Genomic DNA, 14,959 nt, shown 5'->3' on the forward strand with positions numbered 1-14,959 from the left:
TCCAGTTTGAAATAAATGAATCACAATGGCGATTGTAGCTGATGGCAAAGCAGTTTGAGGAGCTTTTGATTCAGTTGACTGGCAGGTGACGGGAGAACAAATTAAAACCAACGCTTCAATAAATACTGCCAAATAAATGAAGCCTGACCAGACTGGTGGTGACAGTCCCTTGTTGTCCTACGCATTTGGAAATATAGCTTTGAATTGTGGTTGCTCCTGCACCTAGTGTTTAGGAATTAAGCCTCACTGTCTATTTCCACATTTTTGCTGTCAGCTTCAGGGGACTATGGCCAAATGGTTTGGATTGGGTCAACAATGCAAGGGAAATCACAAACAAATACATTTTGTGAAAAATTCAAATTAGTGTAACAACTATGATGGTGGAAATGAAATTTGTACAGCATATTTGACTTAAGGCAACGGATCTAGAGTGGGAGGACACTGATTCAAGATTCAGATGAAGATAAAAACAACAGGGCTGCTTGCAATGCACCTTCTAATCAAGCTAGTATTACCTCTGTCTTGTGGTCATTTTTGTATTTTTAAAGTGTTTGTATGACCTTTTGGACCACGTTTTCAAATGCAAAGCAAGGAAGTGGCATTATTATGGAAAGCAGTCAGCTCTGGGGGTTGTATTTGCTCATATGGTGGTAGCCCAGTGCTTATTAAAGAGTAGGCGTGTCAATGAGGTGACACAATGAGGACTTTACACAAAATGCTCTCATTAAGGAGATAGCAAGAGGAAACACTCATGTCATCGATGTCTAAAAATGAGTGTCAGATAGTTTAAAGTGACAAGCAGTGTCAAGACAATTTTCTCCCTCCCCAAAATTATGGCCAAGTACTTCCTAGCAATCAAGGCAGGACAAATAATACGTGACCCATCCTGTCAGCTTTTCAACATCCTTGAGCTGAGACAGATATGAAGACATGATGTGACTCACAAGAGGACTTGAGATACATTAACACATTCTAGCCCTCAATTCTCTATTCACACATCTGAAATATATTAAAATCAAATGATACACGATCTGGAAAACATTATTTGTGTGTAGCGCATGCCTGCAAACCAAAAATGCATTATAATGACAGAAAATAAAACACTCTGTTCCAAGCCAAAATGATATGGAGCCAAAATTCCTCTGCCCTGGACATCACACATGGTAAATAAACTGCATTAACTGCAAAGACTGGTAAAAACTCAGGGCTCAAAATCAAAAGCATCATTAAAGCACATTATTTATTTTTTTTTTTTTTCCAAAACAAATGCATGGCCTGTTAAAGCATCTCCTTTTCATTTATTGGTTTGTTTTTTGAGGATACATCATCAATCAGAGGCTCTGCTGACTTCTTATTTTTAGCACCTAAACTGATCTGTTGCTGTCTCCTAAATGACATGCCCAGTGGTAGCGCTGAAATAGCTTTAACAGCACATAAAAGTATTTTTTAAAAATGTATTACATCAGAGCATCGATAACACCGATACGTGACACTGATGTACTACGTCCCCCCAAAAACAACTGCTTTGATAGCGGTGTGTAGCAGGGGTCGGATCTGAATGTGGTAACAGAGTGGAGCCCAGAGCTGCATTGAAGCCTGAAGCATTTATTTATCCAGGGGTGGTTTGCTGAGCACACATGCTCTTTATCAGCAGTGCCATGCTTTTACACGCACACAATTACAGCCTGCAGCTTTTAAATGGCGGTCACCGAGTGGTTCCACAGTTGGGGTTAAGTACAATGCTCCAAAGCACCTCGTGGATGGCAGTTGCAAGCATCCCCCATTGACTTTTGCTGCACAGATGTCGCACCTCTGATTCTAACTGCCAAACGTCCTTATGTTTATTGGGCTCTCACACATATAGCTTGCTTGCTTTGGTCCGATCCAGCTGTGAAGTTGCTGCTTTGCATTCTTCACCAAGTTCAGTTCGCATCCACATGACGCTGTGTTAAAGCTTATGTACGTAACTTTGCAGAATGGGCTTTCATTGAAATTTTTTTTAACTCGAACAGCTCAAATGGCACTCATCTGAGATTAAATACCTTGTCCAAGCTGCTCCCACCCTAAGCGCCATTACTGTAGCTATGGGCTTTTTTTTTGTGTGAAGTTTTTGGGGGAATGGAAGTGAGCATACACAGCGGTAGTGCACCTGTGTATGCACTAGGTGTGATTTGACAGAGGTAGAGACACTTTTTGAGGTGACTGGCTGTTTGAATTGCAGCAATATGGATTTTGACAAATAATATTACAGTCCCAGGAGCAGCTCGGAGGACCTTGTTTTTGTCTCAGTGCATGTAGTTTAGCTCATACCCTCTCTGTACAATGAGAGGGTATCTGTCAAAATTGTTAAGGAAAAACGTTGCCTACACAAACTTTATGCAAACCAGAACAGCTAAACAAATGACACATAGTTGAACAAAATGTTCATGTGTTGGACAGGAACGGCAGTCACAGACAATAATTTGTTGCAATAGTGGAACAGTGGAGCAACAACAATGTAACAGTGCAGAACTTTGTATTTTCAAGTTTCATCAAGCAATCATCAAGAAAAGTTGCCATCAGCCCATATTTTTTAGAAGAGCCCAAACCTGATTGTAAAGCCATTCTCAGGGATTTATCCAGCCATTGGTTTCCATTCATTCCACTATGACATGAAAATTAATTTCAGAGACTTCAAACTTTCTTTAAACTTTACACCAGTATTCCATCACCATAATAACGTTGACCACATTAATTTTCCTAATAGCACTAGCACTGTTGTGTTTTGATGACATGACATTGGGCGGAGTGAAACATTCTCTCTGCTGGAAAATAGTCCCTGGGGAAATGTTTTTACACAGCCAATTATCAGTTGTGTGGTTTATGAATGACGACTATGGAGTCAGACACAGAGACAGAGCATTGTAAGATGGGTGTTTCAACCAAAAATTCATATTTAAAAGTCAAGTTGATCGATTATATGTTGTGAAATCTTTAGTATATACGCATGATTTACAAAATGGTTTATTGCAATGTAAACACCTGCTCTAGTTAAGGGCCCCACACTTTCATGCACACATCTTCAGGTCAGATCTGATTCACCCAGTCAGGTGGTAAAAGTCAAGTTTAAACAAAGTTTGCAGGACAGGAGCTCCTTGAGGACTGGTTTTGGAACCACTGCCTGAGACTACCCAGGTCCCAAGTTGTATCTTTTGAAAAATAACAGATGGGAGCCTGGTTCAAAGGCATGGATAGGGTCCGCCCGTGTCTAGCTCAAGCTAATCCATCCTGTCTGGACACAGGAGTGCACCATCTAGCCATGTCGGGGTGGTGACAGACAAATTAGCACCTGTTTCTGTCTCTTCTCTCCATCATCATGCTACTCTCTACTCTGTTTTTTTTCTCTCCCTCCCCTTCTGTCTGAGCTAGAGGAGTGCTACAATGATACACAATTAACCTCAATTTCCTCTTCTCCTCCTCCTCCATTTCTCCCTCTCCACTGTGCATGGTGTGCTTCCCTCCCTCTCCTCCTTACACTCCCTCCCTCTCTCCGACTTCTTTTTTTCTCATTTTTCCCCCCTCACTCCTTCTTGTCCTCTGTTTGTCCTCTCTTTCCTCACTTCCCTCTTTCACTGTTTCACTGTTTGTCTTATACTCTTTCCCCCATCCCTTTGCCTCTCCTTCTACTCCCTCTCCTTCCCCTCTTTCTCCTCCTTCTCCCCCACCAGACCGATTTAGAGTCTCTGGACCCTCGCGGCCGGACTCCTCTCCACCTGGCTGTCACACTGGGACACCTGGACTGTGCCAGGGTCCTGCTGCAGCATGGAGCTGACGTTAGCAAGGAGAACCGCAATGGATGGACCGGTGAGTGTGTGTGTGTGTGTGTGTGTGTTAGATTATGAGTATGTGTGTCTGGAGGGAATCGAGCAATTGCTGTGTGCATTGTGGATGATACATTGTGTGATGGGGAGGGGGGGTTGGTGGTTGTCTGATGATAAAGGTGGTATACGTGCAGCGTTTTTCAACATCACCATGTCATTGTCATATTAATTGTGGTACCTCGGTATAATTATAGCAAACAGATGAGTCCACTGTTGGAGATTAATGGTAGCCTCTGTCCGATTGCCAGTGATATTGTTACTGCTAAATATTAATCAAAATGAAGACCACATATCTAAACGCTATTGCAAAAAGAATTGCTAATACAGAAGATGATAAAGATGTTGGAAATAATTTTTCCTCTGGTCTCTCACTTGCAAGAAGTTCTTATAAAAACTCAGCTCTGTTAATGATGAAAAAACAGTGCCTTTCTCCCTTTTTTTTTTTTTTTTTTTTTTTTTTTTACCATAAGTAAATTCCCCTATGCTGTAAAGCAAAGCAACCAAATCCAACCCAGTGGCACACAATGAAAAAAAAAAATCTTGTAGAGGATGAATATGCCCTTGGTGATGGTCTTGTTTGTTTACAGTAATTATGCTAATGCCTCGAAATTAATGTGGTAATGATGTTAAAGTGCTATTTGTAGCACCTCTTATCTCAAATAATTTATTCAAGAGGTATGAAATCATTGAAATCATTGTTTTAACCTGAAAACTATAGTGGTTATAGTGATATAACCTCACCCCCTTCCACCACCAGGGTCCCGTACCCCAGCCCACCCCAATAGTTATGTCTCTGTTTTTTCGTTTTTACCTTCCCTGCTGGTAAAACCCTATTTCTTTGTCTTTTGTTTGATGATAATGTAAACTTTGCGTAGGAGAAAATGTTATGAATGTGAAGCTGCTATTATTGTTGTGTCTGTGATTCTCTAATATCATTAAGCAATAACCCATTTCTAATCTAATTTGCCTGTAGGTATAATGGATTACAGTTATTTGTTATCAGATTACTGTAATCTCGCTGCCTGTAACCTGCTTCTCTCTAGCTGTGTGCGTGTGTGTGTGTGTGTGTGTGTGTGTGTGTGTGTGTGAGTGTATTCTCACACATTTGTTGACTGTGGTAAGAGACAATTGTTCTATAATTGTTCCAGGGCAAAATAACTTCTAAGAATAACTGCTAAGTGGCGGTCTGAATAATGATGGGCGAATTCCTGTAATTGGCCTTACCAGCTTTCCTTAGGCCGACTCCAGTTTAGGCAATTTAGGCGATGCTCACTGCCTCCTTAGATTGGACAAATGCATAAATTTTAGATGAGGCCTGAATAATTAGGTATCTTTTACTCTCTCTCTCTCTGTCTGTTGCTCTGTCTCTGTCTGCCTGTCTCTCTCTCTCTCTCTCTCTCTCTCTCAGTGCTCCAGGAGGCGGTCAGCACCAGAGATCCGGAGCTGGTGCGCCTCGTCCTTCGTTACCGTGACTACCAGCGGACTGCCAAGAGACTGGCGGGCATCCCCATCCTCCTGGAGAAACTGCGCCAGGTGGAATCACACACACACACACACGCACACGCACACGCACACGCACACGCACACACACACACACGCACGCACGCACGCACGCACGCACGCACGCACGCACGCACGCACGCACATGCTTGAATGCGCACACACACACACACAAACAGTTGCACAGAGGCATAAATACATAAATACATGCATGCAAACAGAGACACGCACACACACACACATTCACACACCAACTACAAAGGCACGTCAAGGAGATTTGGGAACCAACTTGAATTCATTTGCATTGTAGATGAATCTTTTTAATATTTACATCTCAGTTTTAAGATCAAAATATTCTAGGCTCCGTTTGAAGGTATTAATATCTTTGTTTACCATTCGGCAAGGGAATTAAGCTCCCGTTGTCAACGGGTGTGTCTCCTGGCAATCCCAAACCTCATTCTATGGATAACTTAAATCAGCCCCATCTCAGCTAAGTGCCTTGCTCAAAGGCACAATATCAGTGAACGACGATCTGAGAGCTGGAAAGCCCTGAGGTTGACGGTTCCTGTGCTGACAGATTGGTGTGGAGGTGTGCTGGAAAGTGTAGAAGCTGCTGCAGTGCTCTAGCTGGAGAGAACAGTAACAGAGACACAGAGAGCTGTCTGCACACAGCCTGTCTTTCTGTGTGTGTGCTCCAGCTGGCTCTCTTACACACACACACACACACACACACACACACACACACACACACTGACAATGAGTGCACACAAAGGCACACGTGCACTTGCATACATGTGCTCGCACACATCACACCACCTCCACCACCACCCTTCATCCACTCTCACATCTTTCCATCCATCTCTCCATCCAGTTCTATTATTAAATCCCCCTCCCTCCATCGCTGTGGCACTTCTTCCATCTTTGGGAGAGGGAGTGAAGCAACATCACAGTGTGTTTGTTCACTCTTTTCTCTGTCCTCTTTATTTACCCCTCCATCTTTTCCTTTACTGAGTTTCCACCCTCTCTATCTATCCATCTTTAAATTTCTGTTTATCAGCCCTCCATCTCCCCAGCTCCCTCTCCTTCTCCCTTTATGTCTTTTTCTCTCAACCCTCCCCCCTTCGTCTCTCTCTCTCTCCTCCTCCTCTTCTTTATCACCATGTCTTTCTCATTCATCTTCCTCTCTCTCTCTCTCTCTCTTTTCCTCTCTCTCTCTCTCTCGCTCTGACTGTCGCTCTCTCTCTCCTTTCTTCTGTCTTCCCAGGCCCAGGACTTCTATGTGGAGATGAAATGGGAGTTTACTAGCTGGGGTGAGTCCAGTCTTTGCGTCACTCCTGTCAATAAAGCAGTCCAGTCCCGACCAAGTCACAACTAATCTTGTTATTATCATCCTCTGGAGGCTGGAGAGGCCTGACTCTTCCTGTTTTACTGGCCGCTGCTGCTCACACACTTCCTGTCCTACAGAATCAACTGCGAGACTCACTGTTGATGTGTGCCATTTGGTGGAGACTGTTTCCCAAAAGCACTTTAAATCCGTTCAGTGGACCACAAATCAGCATTCATCTGGAATATTACAAAGCAGCTTGGATTTTCTAATGTTGTTTTGTGATTATTTTTGTAAATATTTTTATTGTTATTGTTACATTACAGTCATTATAAATATCTCTAAATGTCACGGTGTTGTGAATTATTTTATGTAATAATCCTGCAGCTCCGTATCAGGAGAGTTCATTATTCTCACTCCCTGCTGCCTTTGATTCACAGCGCACCAACACTTATCAATTGGAATAGACTGAATAGGGCATTGAGCCCAAGAAGTGCCAACCTGGACTAAATGAAAGCACAAAACAGAACATTGCAACAGTTCCGTTTTGTTTTGCTGTTTTTAGTGCGGTTGCATTACAAACTAATTTTGTTCACTCGGATTTCTTTCGCTTTTTAAAATCCTCTGTATGTATAATAGATACGACACTGTAAACTAATTTTACAGCACTTCTGTCATGTTTATTGGATTGAAGGCATGTCTGTGTGTGTCCCCAGTGCCCCTGGTGTCTCGCATCTGCCCCAGCGACACATACAGGGTCTGGAAGAGCGGGCAGTGTCTCCGTGTCGACACCACACTGATGGGGTTTGAGCAGATGACCTGGCAGAGAGGAAACCGCAGCTTCATTTTCAGGGGACAAGGTCAGAGGTTAAATTGTAATCCCTTTCTATGTGTGTGTGTGTGTGTGTGTGTGTGTGTTAATGCCACATTTTATCTTTCATTTTGCTGTCACTTGTGTCCTTTCCTCTTCTTCCTTCCTTCCTTCCTTCCTTCCTTCCCTCCTCGCCCCCTGTTCCTCGCAGCTCCTCTGGTTTTCCAGTACTTTCCAGGATGATATTGGTTCTTTCTCACTCCCTCTGTCTCTCTCCCTCAGTGGGTTTGGTCACCATCCAGCCTCACGCTGCACAGCTCTTTCCACTCAGTTAATCCTCTACTGGCTTCACTCTGCATTATTTCACCCAGTTCCTCCTCTCTCTCTCTCTCTCTCTCTCTCTCTCTCTCTCTCTCTCTCTCTCTCTCTCTCTCTCTCTCTCTCTCTCTCACTTCCTCTGTATTTTAAATTATTCTCCTTGTTCTGACCTTTTCTCTTGTCTTTGGACCTAGCGGCCTGGATCTTTCATTTGCTCTCATTCTCTCTGTCTGTCTGCAGCTCTAACCTGCCGACCTTTCTTCCCTGAGATGCATCCACTCTCTTTTGTACTTGTGTTTATGTGTGGACTTTATGAAGTTATGTGTGTGTTCCCTGCCTTTCTCTTTATCTCTCTCTCTGCATCTCCCTCTTTTCCCCAGACTCCAGTGCCGAGGTTATGGAGGTGGACCATGACAGACAGCTGGTGTTCTGTGAGACCCTGTGTGTCTCCTCTCTCACGGCGCCCTCCCCTGGCCGGGGGAACAGCTGCAGCGGCTGCAGCGGTGGCGGTGGCGGCGGTGGCTCCAGCTGCGCGTCTGGCCTGGGCATGCTGGGGGTGCTGCAGCCCAGCGAGGAGCAGGTGGCGGCCAGGCTGTCTGCTCCTGTGGTGACCACGCAGCTGGACACCCGCAACATTGCCTTTGAGAGGTCAGAAACAATGCCAAACTATACAGTATGCAACTTACAGGATGCCAAATTCTGCTAACCTGTATATAGGCTGTAAATTCACAGACTCACAGACAATGTAACCTCACATTTGAGAGGTGAGACAGTTGATGTCAAAATACTCACAGTCTGCTATAAATCAAGGAGCCAGGAGAGTGGAAGGAGAGTGCCTTTGAAGCCAAGTCTTGACAAAATGTGGAATTGTTGCAGCAGTGGCCAGACACAGTACATGTGAATAGATCTTTTTCACAGCAACCATTTTCACATGAAATAGCAGGGTAAACACTCTTACTAATGACATTAATTAGGTTCTGTTCAGGTCTCATCAGGTCTAACAGAGCCTTTCCAGTAAGTAGACCTAAATGGAACAGATCCTTAATTAGTGTTATCAGTAACTCCTGTGTTTACACTGCTATTTCATCTCAAAATGGCAGCTCTGAAAAGGGTCAGTTGTAATAAAAGGGAAAATCCACCCCATAACACTTTACCACGGCTGAAAAATTCATTTCTGGTTCAATTTTGTTGTCTGGTGCTGTATTTTTCCTATACCTGCAGAGAAATACCCATAGAGGATGTAGGCAACGAGATGTCAGTAGAGTGGAGATCAGTAGAACAAAACATAATCTAACGTTCAGTGCTTTTCCTTCAGAATTCAAGAGCAAGGCCTTCTCTCTTGAGATTCAACAGACATATAAAGAGAAATCCATCACAGAAGGATGAATATCAGTTTTTTCCACAAACTCTGTAGCCACAAAAGACCAGAGTGCAGTGCAGCTACATGTACAGCTTGACGCTCATCAACAGCACTGACTTGCTCTCCTGCTATAACTACCACTCTCTTCACCTGCAACAGTAAACCACAGCCAAATGGATTAAATTCAGGCAAGTTGGTGAAATTGTCAAATGTACATTACAATCATATAATAATTCCTGGAACACATTGAAAATCACAGATTAACGGTATTTGACAGTGCAAATATATCTGAAGGTGGAATTTTTCTTTAATACAGCTAAATGTGCAAATGAATGACTTAATTGCTCTGTATGGTTATAATTTCAAAAATTCAATTCAGTTTCAAAAATTCAATTTGGATCTTAATTGTCTGGAATTGCGCCACTCAACACACAACATATTTAAATTTCCACTGGCATTTTTATCAAACCAGCTAAGATGGGATTGACTCTCACATTGTGACACCAGGCTTGATGTTATTGTGTCGACTTGTGTGTCTAAAATGCCACAGATGTGCAGGAAGAAGCTGCAGTTTGTTGGCTATGAGAATGCAATAAAGAAAGTGCGCTTTGGGAATGAGCGACAGAGGCCCCATCTATTTCATAAGTATATCAGTGTGTAAAATCCCTTAACACCCTTAATCCTTTCACCCTGTACAAGCACTCAGACAGAGACTGTTCAAAAGAAAGGTGCTATGCTGTTGCATGTCACTGGGTTATTAAGTGGGCACGTTGCAGATGTTGGGTTGAATCAGACCCATAACACCTCAACAAAGCTCGACAATTTGTTCCCAAGTTGTGCGTACAACTAGATATTACAACAGAGGATGACACTCATCTTATTCTGGTCAAGTGGTGGGATAGGAGGAATTTGTGTGTGTGTGTGTGTGTGTGTGTGTGTGTGTGTGTGTGAGAGAGAGAGAGAGAGAGAGAGAGAGAGAGAGAGGAGTGATGAGAAACCAGAGAAAGTCTGGGACATTGAGGAATGAGGCGGAGGGAGAAGGGCATGTAACAGAAGGAGAAGGATGAGATGGGGAGGAGAGAGAGAGAGAGAGAGAGAGGTATTGACACAGAGAGGGGAGAAAGACAAGGATGAGGGAGAGGACTGCAGCAGAGAGAGGGAGAGATGAAAGAGAAGGGTTTGAGCACGGAAAGAGGGATGGTACAGAACGAGATGAATGGGGCACAAAAAGACTGAAAAAAAAGAAAAGAAATGGCATGCTCGCCAAAAAGCGGGGCAGCTGGGTAGAAAAATGGACTGTAGAGAGGCATGGTGATAGATAGGTGAATCAGGGAAAGAGACACAGAGACAGGAAGTGAATATTAAAAGATAAATAGCAAATGAAGGAGAAGCAGAGAACGGCTGAGAGCAAGGCAGCCACTGGAAAGTGGAGGAGGTGTTATCATCCCCCCCTGTGGGACCGCTGCCTCAGTGTCACCTCTGTGCATTTTCCTTGGTCAGCAACTGCTGTCTACATGCCAATAATCCATTTATGGTGCTCAGAGCAAGATACCTTGTCAGGTACAGCACAAGAACATCACCTCTGGAGTTCAAACATCTTGAATTATTGAAATTGAAAGTTAAAGTGGTTGCTTTCTGTACATGTTGATTGGATTTTTATATCACCTTGGGACCAGTGAAACACATTGCATTATTTAAAGAAAAATTCAAAGGGCATTGATGGGGAAAAAAATACTATACAATATATATATATATATACATATATATTGCTGTCATTTGTGAAGAACATACCTATTGTAGATACGCGGTTTATCCAGCAGTACTAGACACTCATGAAGATGGGATATGCCTCACTAACTTCTGGGCAGGCTTCCTAATCACCCACTGAACTGTTGATCTTCACCGAAGACAAACAAGGACGAAAGCAGGCACGTTTTCCTGCTGCTTATTTAAAGCCAAACTAGGTGGTGCTGATGACTTACTTGAATTAATGGCAGTGTTTCCATTTTTATTTTTCTCATTCCTATATATTTAGGAGTTTCTCTGGTTTATTGTATGTGCCAACTAAATCAACAGGTCACGTTGGTTGGTATACAAATATGATCTAGATGTGAGAGACCTTCAGTGAGCTGAACTGGGCTGTGTGGTATATCTTTACTGCAGGAATAAGACGGGTATACTGGGCTGGAGGAGCGAGAAGACCGAGATGGTGAATGGATACGAAGCCAAGGTAGAGCACAGACTGCACAGACGGCTCACTGCACCCACCGCTCGCTCACACTGCGTCCGAGCTCAGAGTCTCCAGATAAGCCTCAGCTGTCGGAGCGAAAACCCGGTGTCTCTGAAAAAAAAAGGCATCTTTTTCCACAAACGAAGAGCCGCAGCTTCATTTGAAGACTTTTGTTCCCCCACATGAATCATCCCCCAAATTCTGAGTCATCTCTAGACCTTTGCTCAAGAAAATTGTACACCTTTTAAGCTACAACCTCCTACATTAAAAAAAAGAAATGACTGATGAATTTCACCAAGCAAAATTTTTGCAAAACCTGGAGGCTTCTCAAGGCCATGAGCTGGACGTTAAGAGGTATTTATGTTGCAACTCTGAAACTGTAATACCTTGTTCAATGAGCTGTGAGAATGAAGAAGGATGAAGTAGTTAACCAGACATGACAATGAAAGGATCTATCTATCTATCTATCTATCTATCTATCTATGTCTATTTTTCTTCAGATAGTGCAGAAAGGTACTTTACCTTCACCTCGTTTGTTTTCTTTGCCCCCGAGAGGGGATCGATGGGAGCCAAGTGTTGGACACCCAGGACCATCTGTCACTCGTGGTTTGAAAACAGTTCAGACAGCCTTTACAGTAAAACGCTCGTCCCTGAAAAACATCTATTTTCTGCATCATTGATTTGGAGTTACAAATGTAAACAGGCAACTCCTGCTCTCGCTGTTCTTCTGCTGGCCCCTTTTTAGCCCCTCCCTTCATCTCTCCTTCTTCCGGCGTGAATTCGGAATCACAAACCCACTCAATTTTCAATCAGTCTTTGCTTTTCATGTTTCACCACTGAGGATTGAATCCAGCAACTGGGACCCAACTGGGTTCTCTGGCTCTTCCTGCAGGACTGAAAATAGGTGTTGCATATTTCAAATTGTTACATGTTTGAGTAATTTCCTACATTATTCAAACAAAACATACAGGACTGCAGCTTAAAAATGTAGGCCTATGCCCTGCAATAGTTTGCCTTCCTGTTGGAACAACTTGCTTTGAAAAGACGTCATTGCAAGGACCCAGGAACACACAGAAAACGCCATTGAAGCATGACAAAATAGGTTTGTAGAATTTCCACAGTTAAGGTCATAGACCTACAAAAAGTGGTGCCACAAAGTAAATGCTTTTGTTTTTCTTTTCAAATCTAGTAGGGGACTCCTTCAGTGCAATTCTAAAAATAGGTCTCATTCCACATCCCTTAAAAGACCAACTTGATGCAGGGTTTCACAATTGCCCAAGAGGAACAGGATCATTCCTGGGAGGGACAGATAGGGATTTGGGTGAAATATATTCCTCGCTCACCACCATGCCTTTCTCTTTTTCTCTTGCTCTCCTTTAGGTGTATGGAGCATCCAATGTTGAGCTTATCACCAGGACCAGAACCGACCATCTATCAGACCAGAACAAGACCAAGGCCAAAGGTAAACGTCTGCAGTGTCACTACCATACAACACTATTCAGTGACAGCATTAGCCAGCTCTTTGATGACCAGTGAGATGTATACTTTGCCATTAGTAGTATGATAAGGTTGAATTCCTCTAAATCACCATTGTCACCCTGTGGCAAGACACTGGTCCTGATGAATAATCCTTTTTTAGTGGAGCTCCACTAGATCACCTGGAGGCTCTGGCCCTCAATGTTCACTTAGTAGCTCGGTTTCATTTTCTAGTTCAGATCATGAATCAAACTAGACTCTCCCTGGTCATGACCCCCATCTGCACTCTGGTAATATGCATGAGGGAAGTATTCTTGGAAGCTCTATGCCAACTCTTGAATGAGCAATGCAACCTCCACTTGTCCTGCCCTTGTGCTGACTTTCATCATCATGTTATTTCTTACAGCCCTTTTTAATATAAAGACAGATATGTATACTGTATATTGGGTCACACAACCACAGACCATCAGCAGTAGTCTAGCTACACACAAACACATTAGTCATGTTTTCTTCCCTGCTCAGATTTCTCTCATGCACAAATGACTAATAGCTGTTGGTAGTTCCATGCACTGTAAAAACTAGGAGTTAGTTCCCTGTGGGTTCATCCCACACCCAAAGAATTCATCAAGCCCCAACATTTCACACCAGAAACCCATATCCTTTGAAAGGGAGTTCACTGAGGACCCCCTGCATGTGAAACTGCTGTCAGACAGGGTTCATCAGGGAACCTTTATGGCTTTCATTATCACTGCTGTTTGAAGAACCCTGAAAGTTCCTCAAAGCCCTTTTTGTTTTTCAAGTGTGTGTTATTGTTACAAAGTTGGTATCTATTCAGAATATTCCCATTTCAACATGTGTCGTCATAGAAAAAATCTTAACATCAGAGTGGCTTTTATTGCCATTGACTTTGGTGCATAACATACAGAGATACACGGGACAACATCACCCAATATTTGGTGCAAAGAGATATTGCGTGTACAGTCAGATGTGGACTGTAAATTATACATGTTGCTGGATATACAGTATATACTGTATGTTCAGCTTTCTGTCACTTTGTGCACCCAGGCATGATAGAGGATGGTTACTGCTGAAGAGAGAGGATGAGGAGAACCATCCAGTTTTGCACTGAATGAGTGAAAACAAGGAACTGATTATGCAGTTCAGTTCAATGCAGTTCAGTTTTAATCTGTTCAGTCTGATTCAGGTCAGTTAAATTCAGTTTCATTTAATGCAGTTCAGTTCAATTCAGATTGTGTAGTCTGGGGAAATTTGGTTTGCATAAAGTGCAATACCACAAAAAACAAGTAGAGAATAAAAAAAAAAGAATAACAGATATATCACATTAAACACATACAGGCACATAAATTATCTTAAACGTCACGCCATAAAAAAAAAACAAAAAACAACAAAAAAAAAACAATTAACAAAGGACTTCATCTTTTGCCAATACAGATCAATATCAGTTGATCAGACCCACAACAAGCAGTCTCTTCAGCAGTTCATGTTGAAGTTAAAATTTTGGCTCTTAGGGGAGGTAAATGGTTCTTTTTTCTTTCAAGTTTAGGTACCAGATGTTTTCTATCTCCACCCACGGGGACAGCTCGAGTTTGTACATTTGTATATAAAAGCATTTTGCCTAGCTCATCACTGCTTTGTGTTCCTGACCAGGTGGGAAGACACCCCTGCAGAACTTCCTAGGGATTGCTGAGCAACACATGGGACCCAACAATGGGGTGAGCAGACAGATGGTTTGTTTATTATAATTTCTTCAACAGGTATTTCTGGGTCAGTAGAATCAGTTGCTGGAAAGCCGTCATAGTAGTCCTCTTTAGAGCTGAAAAATTTATCAAATTATTCTCAAACTCACTATATGACCAAGTGCAGTATCCAGAGGAGGAGCTGAATTTTTTTTGATAAAAATTAAATGTGTCACAAAGCACAGTTATAAATAAAGTATTGCGGTGCACCAGACACACTGAGGCCTACAAATTGTATTTTTCAGATGGAAGAAAACATATTTGTTTGGTTCTGACACTGACAAAAAAAATCACACCATCATCATTTCAACATTTTCAGAGAT

The 14,959-nt window shown here is 42.6% G+C and overlaps 1 protein-coding gene across 1 annotated transcript in view; it reads left to right on the forward strand.

Moving 5' to 3' along the window:
• ankrd13b (ankyrin repeat domain 13B) overlaps window positions 1-14,959 on the forward strand; it is a 44,474-nt gene that overhangs the window by 17,196 nt on the left and 12,319 nt on the right. Inside the window, exons 2-9 of the mRNA XM_030067548.1 lie at window positions 3,708-3,843; window positions 5,269-5,393; window positions 6,625-6,670; window positions 7,401-7,544; window positions 8,194-8,461; window positions 11,337-11,403; window positions 12,784-12,865; window positions 14,548-14,612. Coding sequence (XP_029923408.1) covers window positions 3,708-3,843; window positions 5,269-5,393; window positions 6,625-6,670; window positions 7,401-7,544; window positions 8,194-8,461; window positions 11,337-11,403; window positions 12,784-12,865; window positions 14,548-14,612 — 933 coding nt within the window. The remainder of the gene's footprint in view (window positions 1-3,707; window positions 3,844-5,268; window positions 5,394-6,624; window positions 6,671-7,400; window positions 7,545-8,193; window positions 8,462-11,336; window positions 11,404-12,783; window positions 12,866-14,547; window positions 14,613-14,959) is intronic.

The sequence above is a fragment of the Myripristis murdjan genome, chromosome 13, assembly GCF_902150065.1.
Source record: "Myripristis murdjan chromosome 13, fMyrMur1.1, whole genome shotgun sequence".
NCBI classification, from domain to species: Eukaryota; Metazoa; Chordata; class Actinopteri; order Holocentriformes; family Holocentridae; genus Myripristis; species Myripristis murdjan.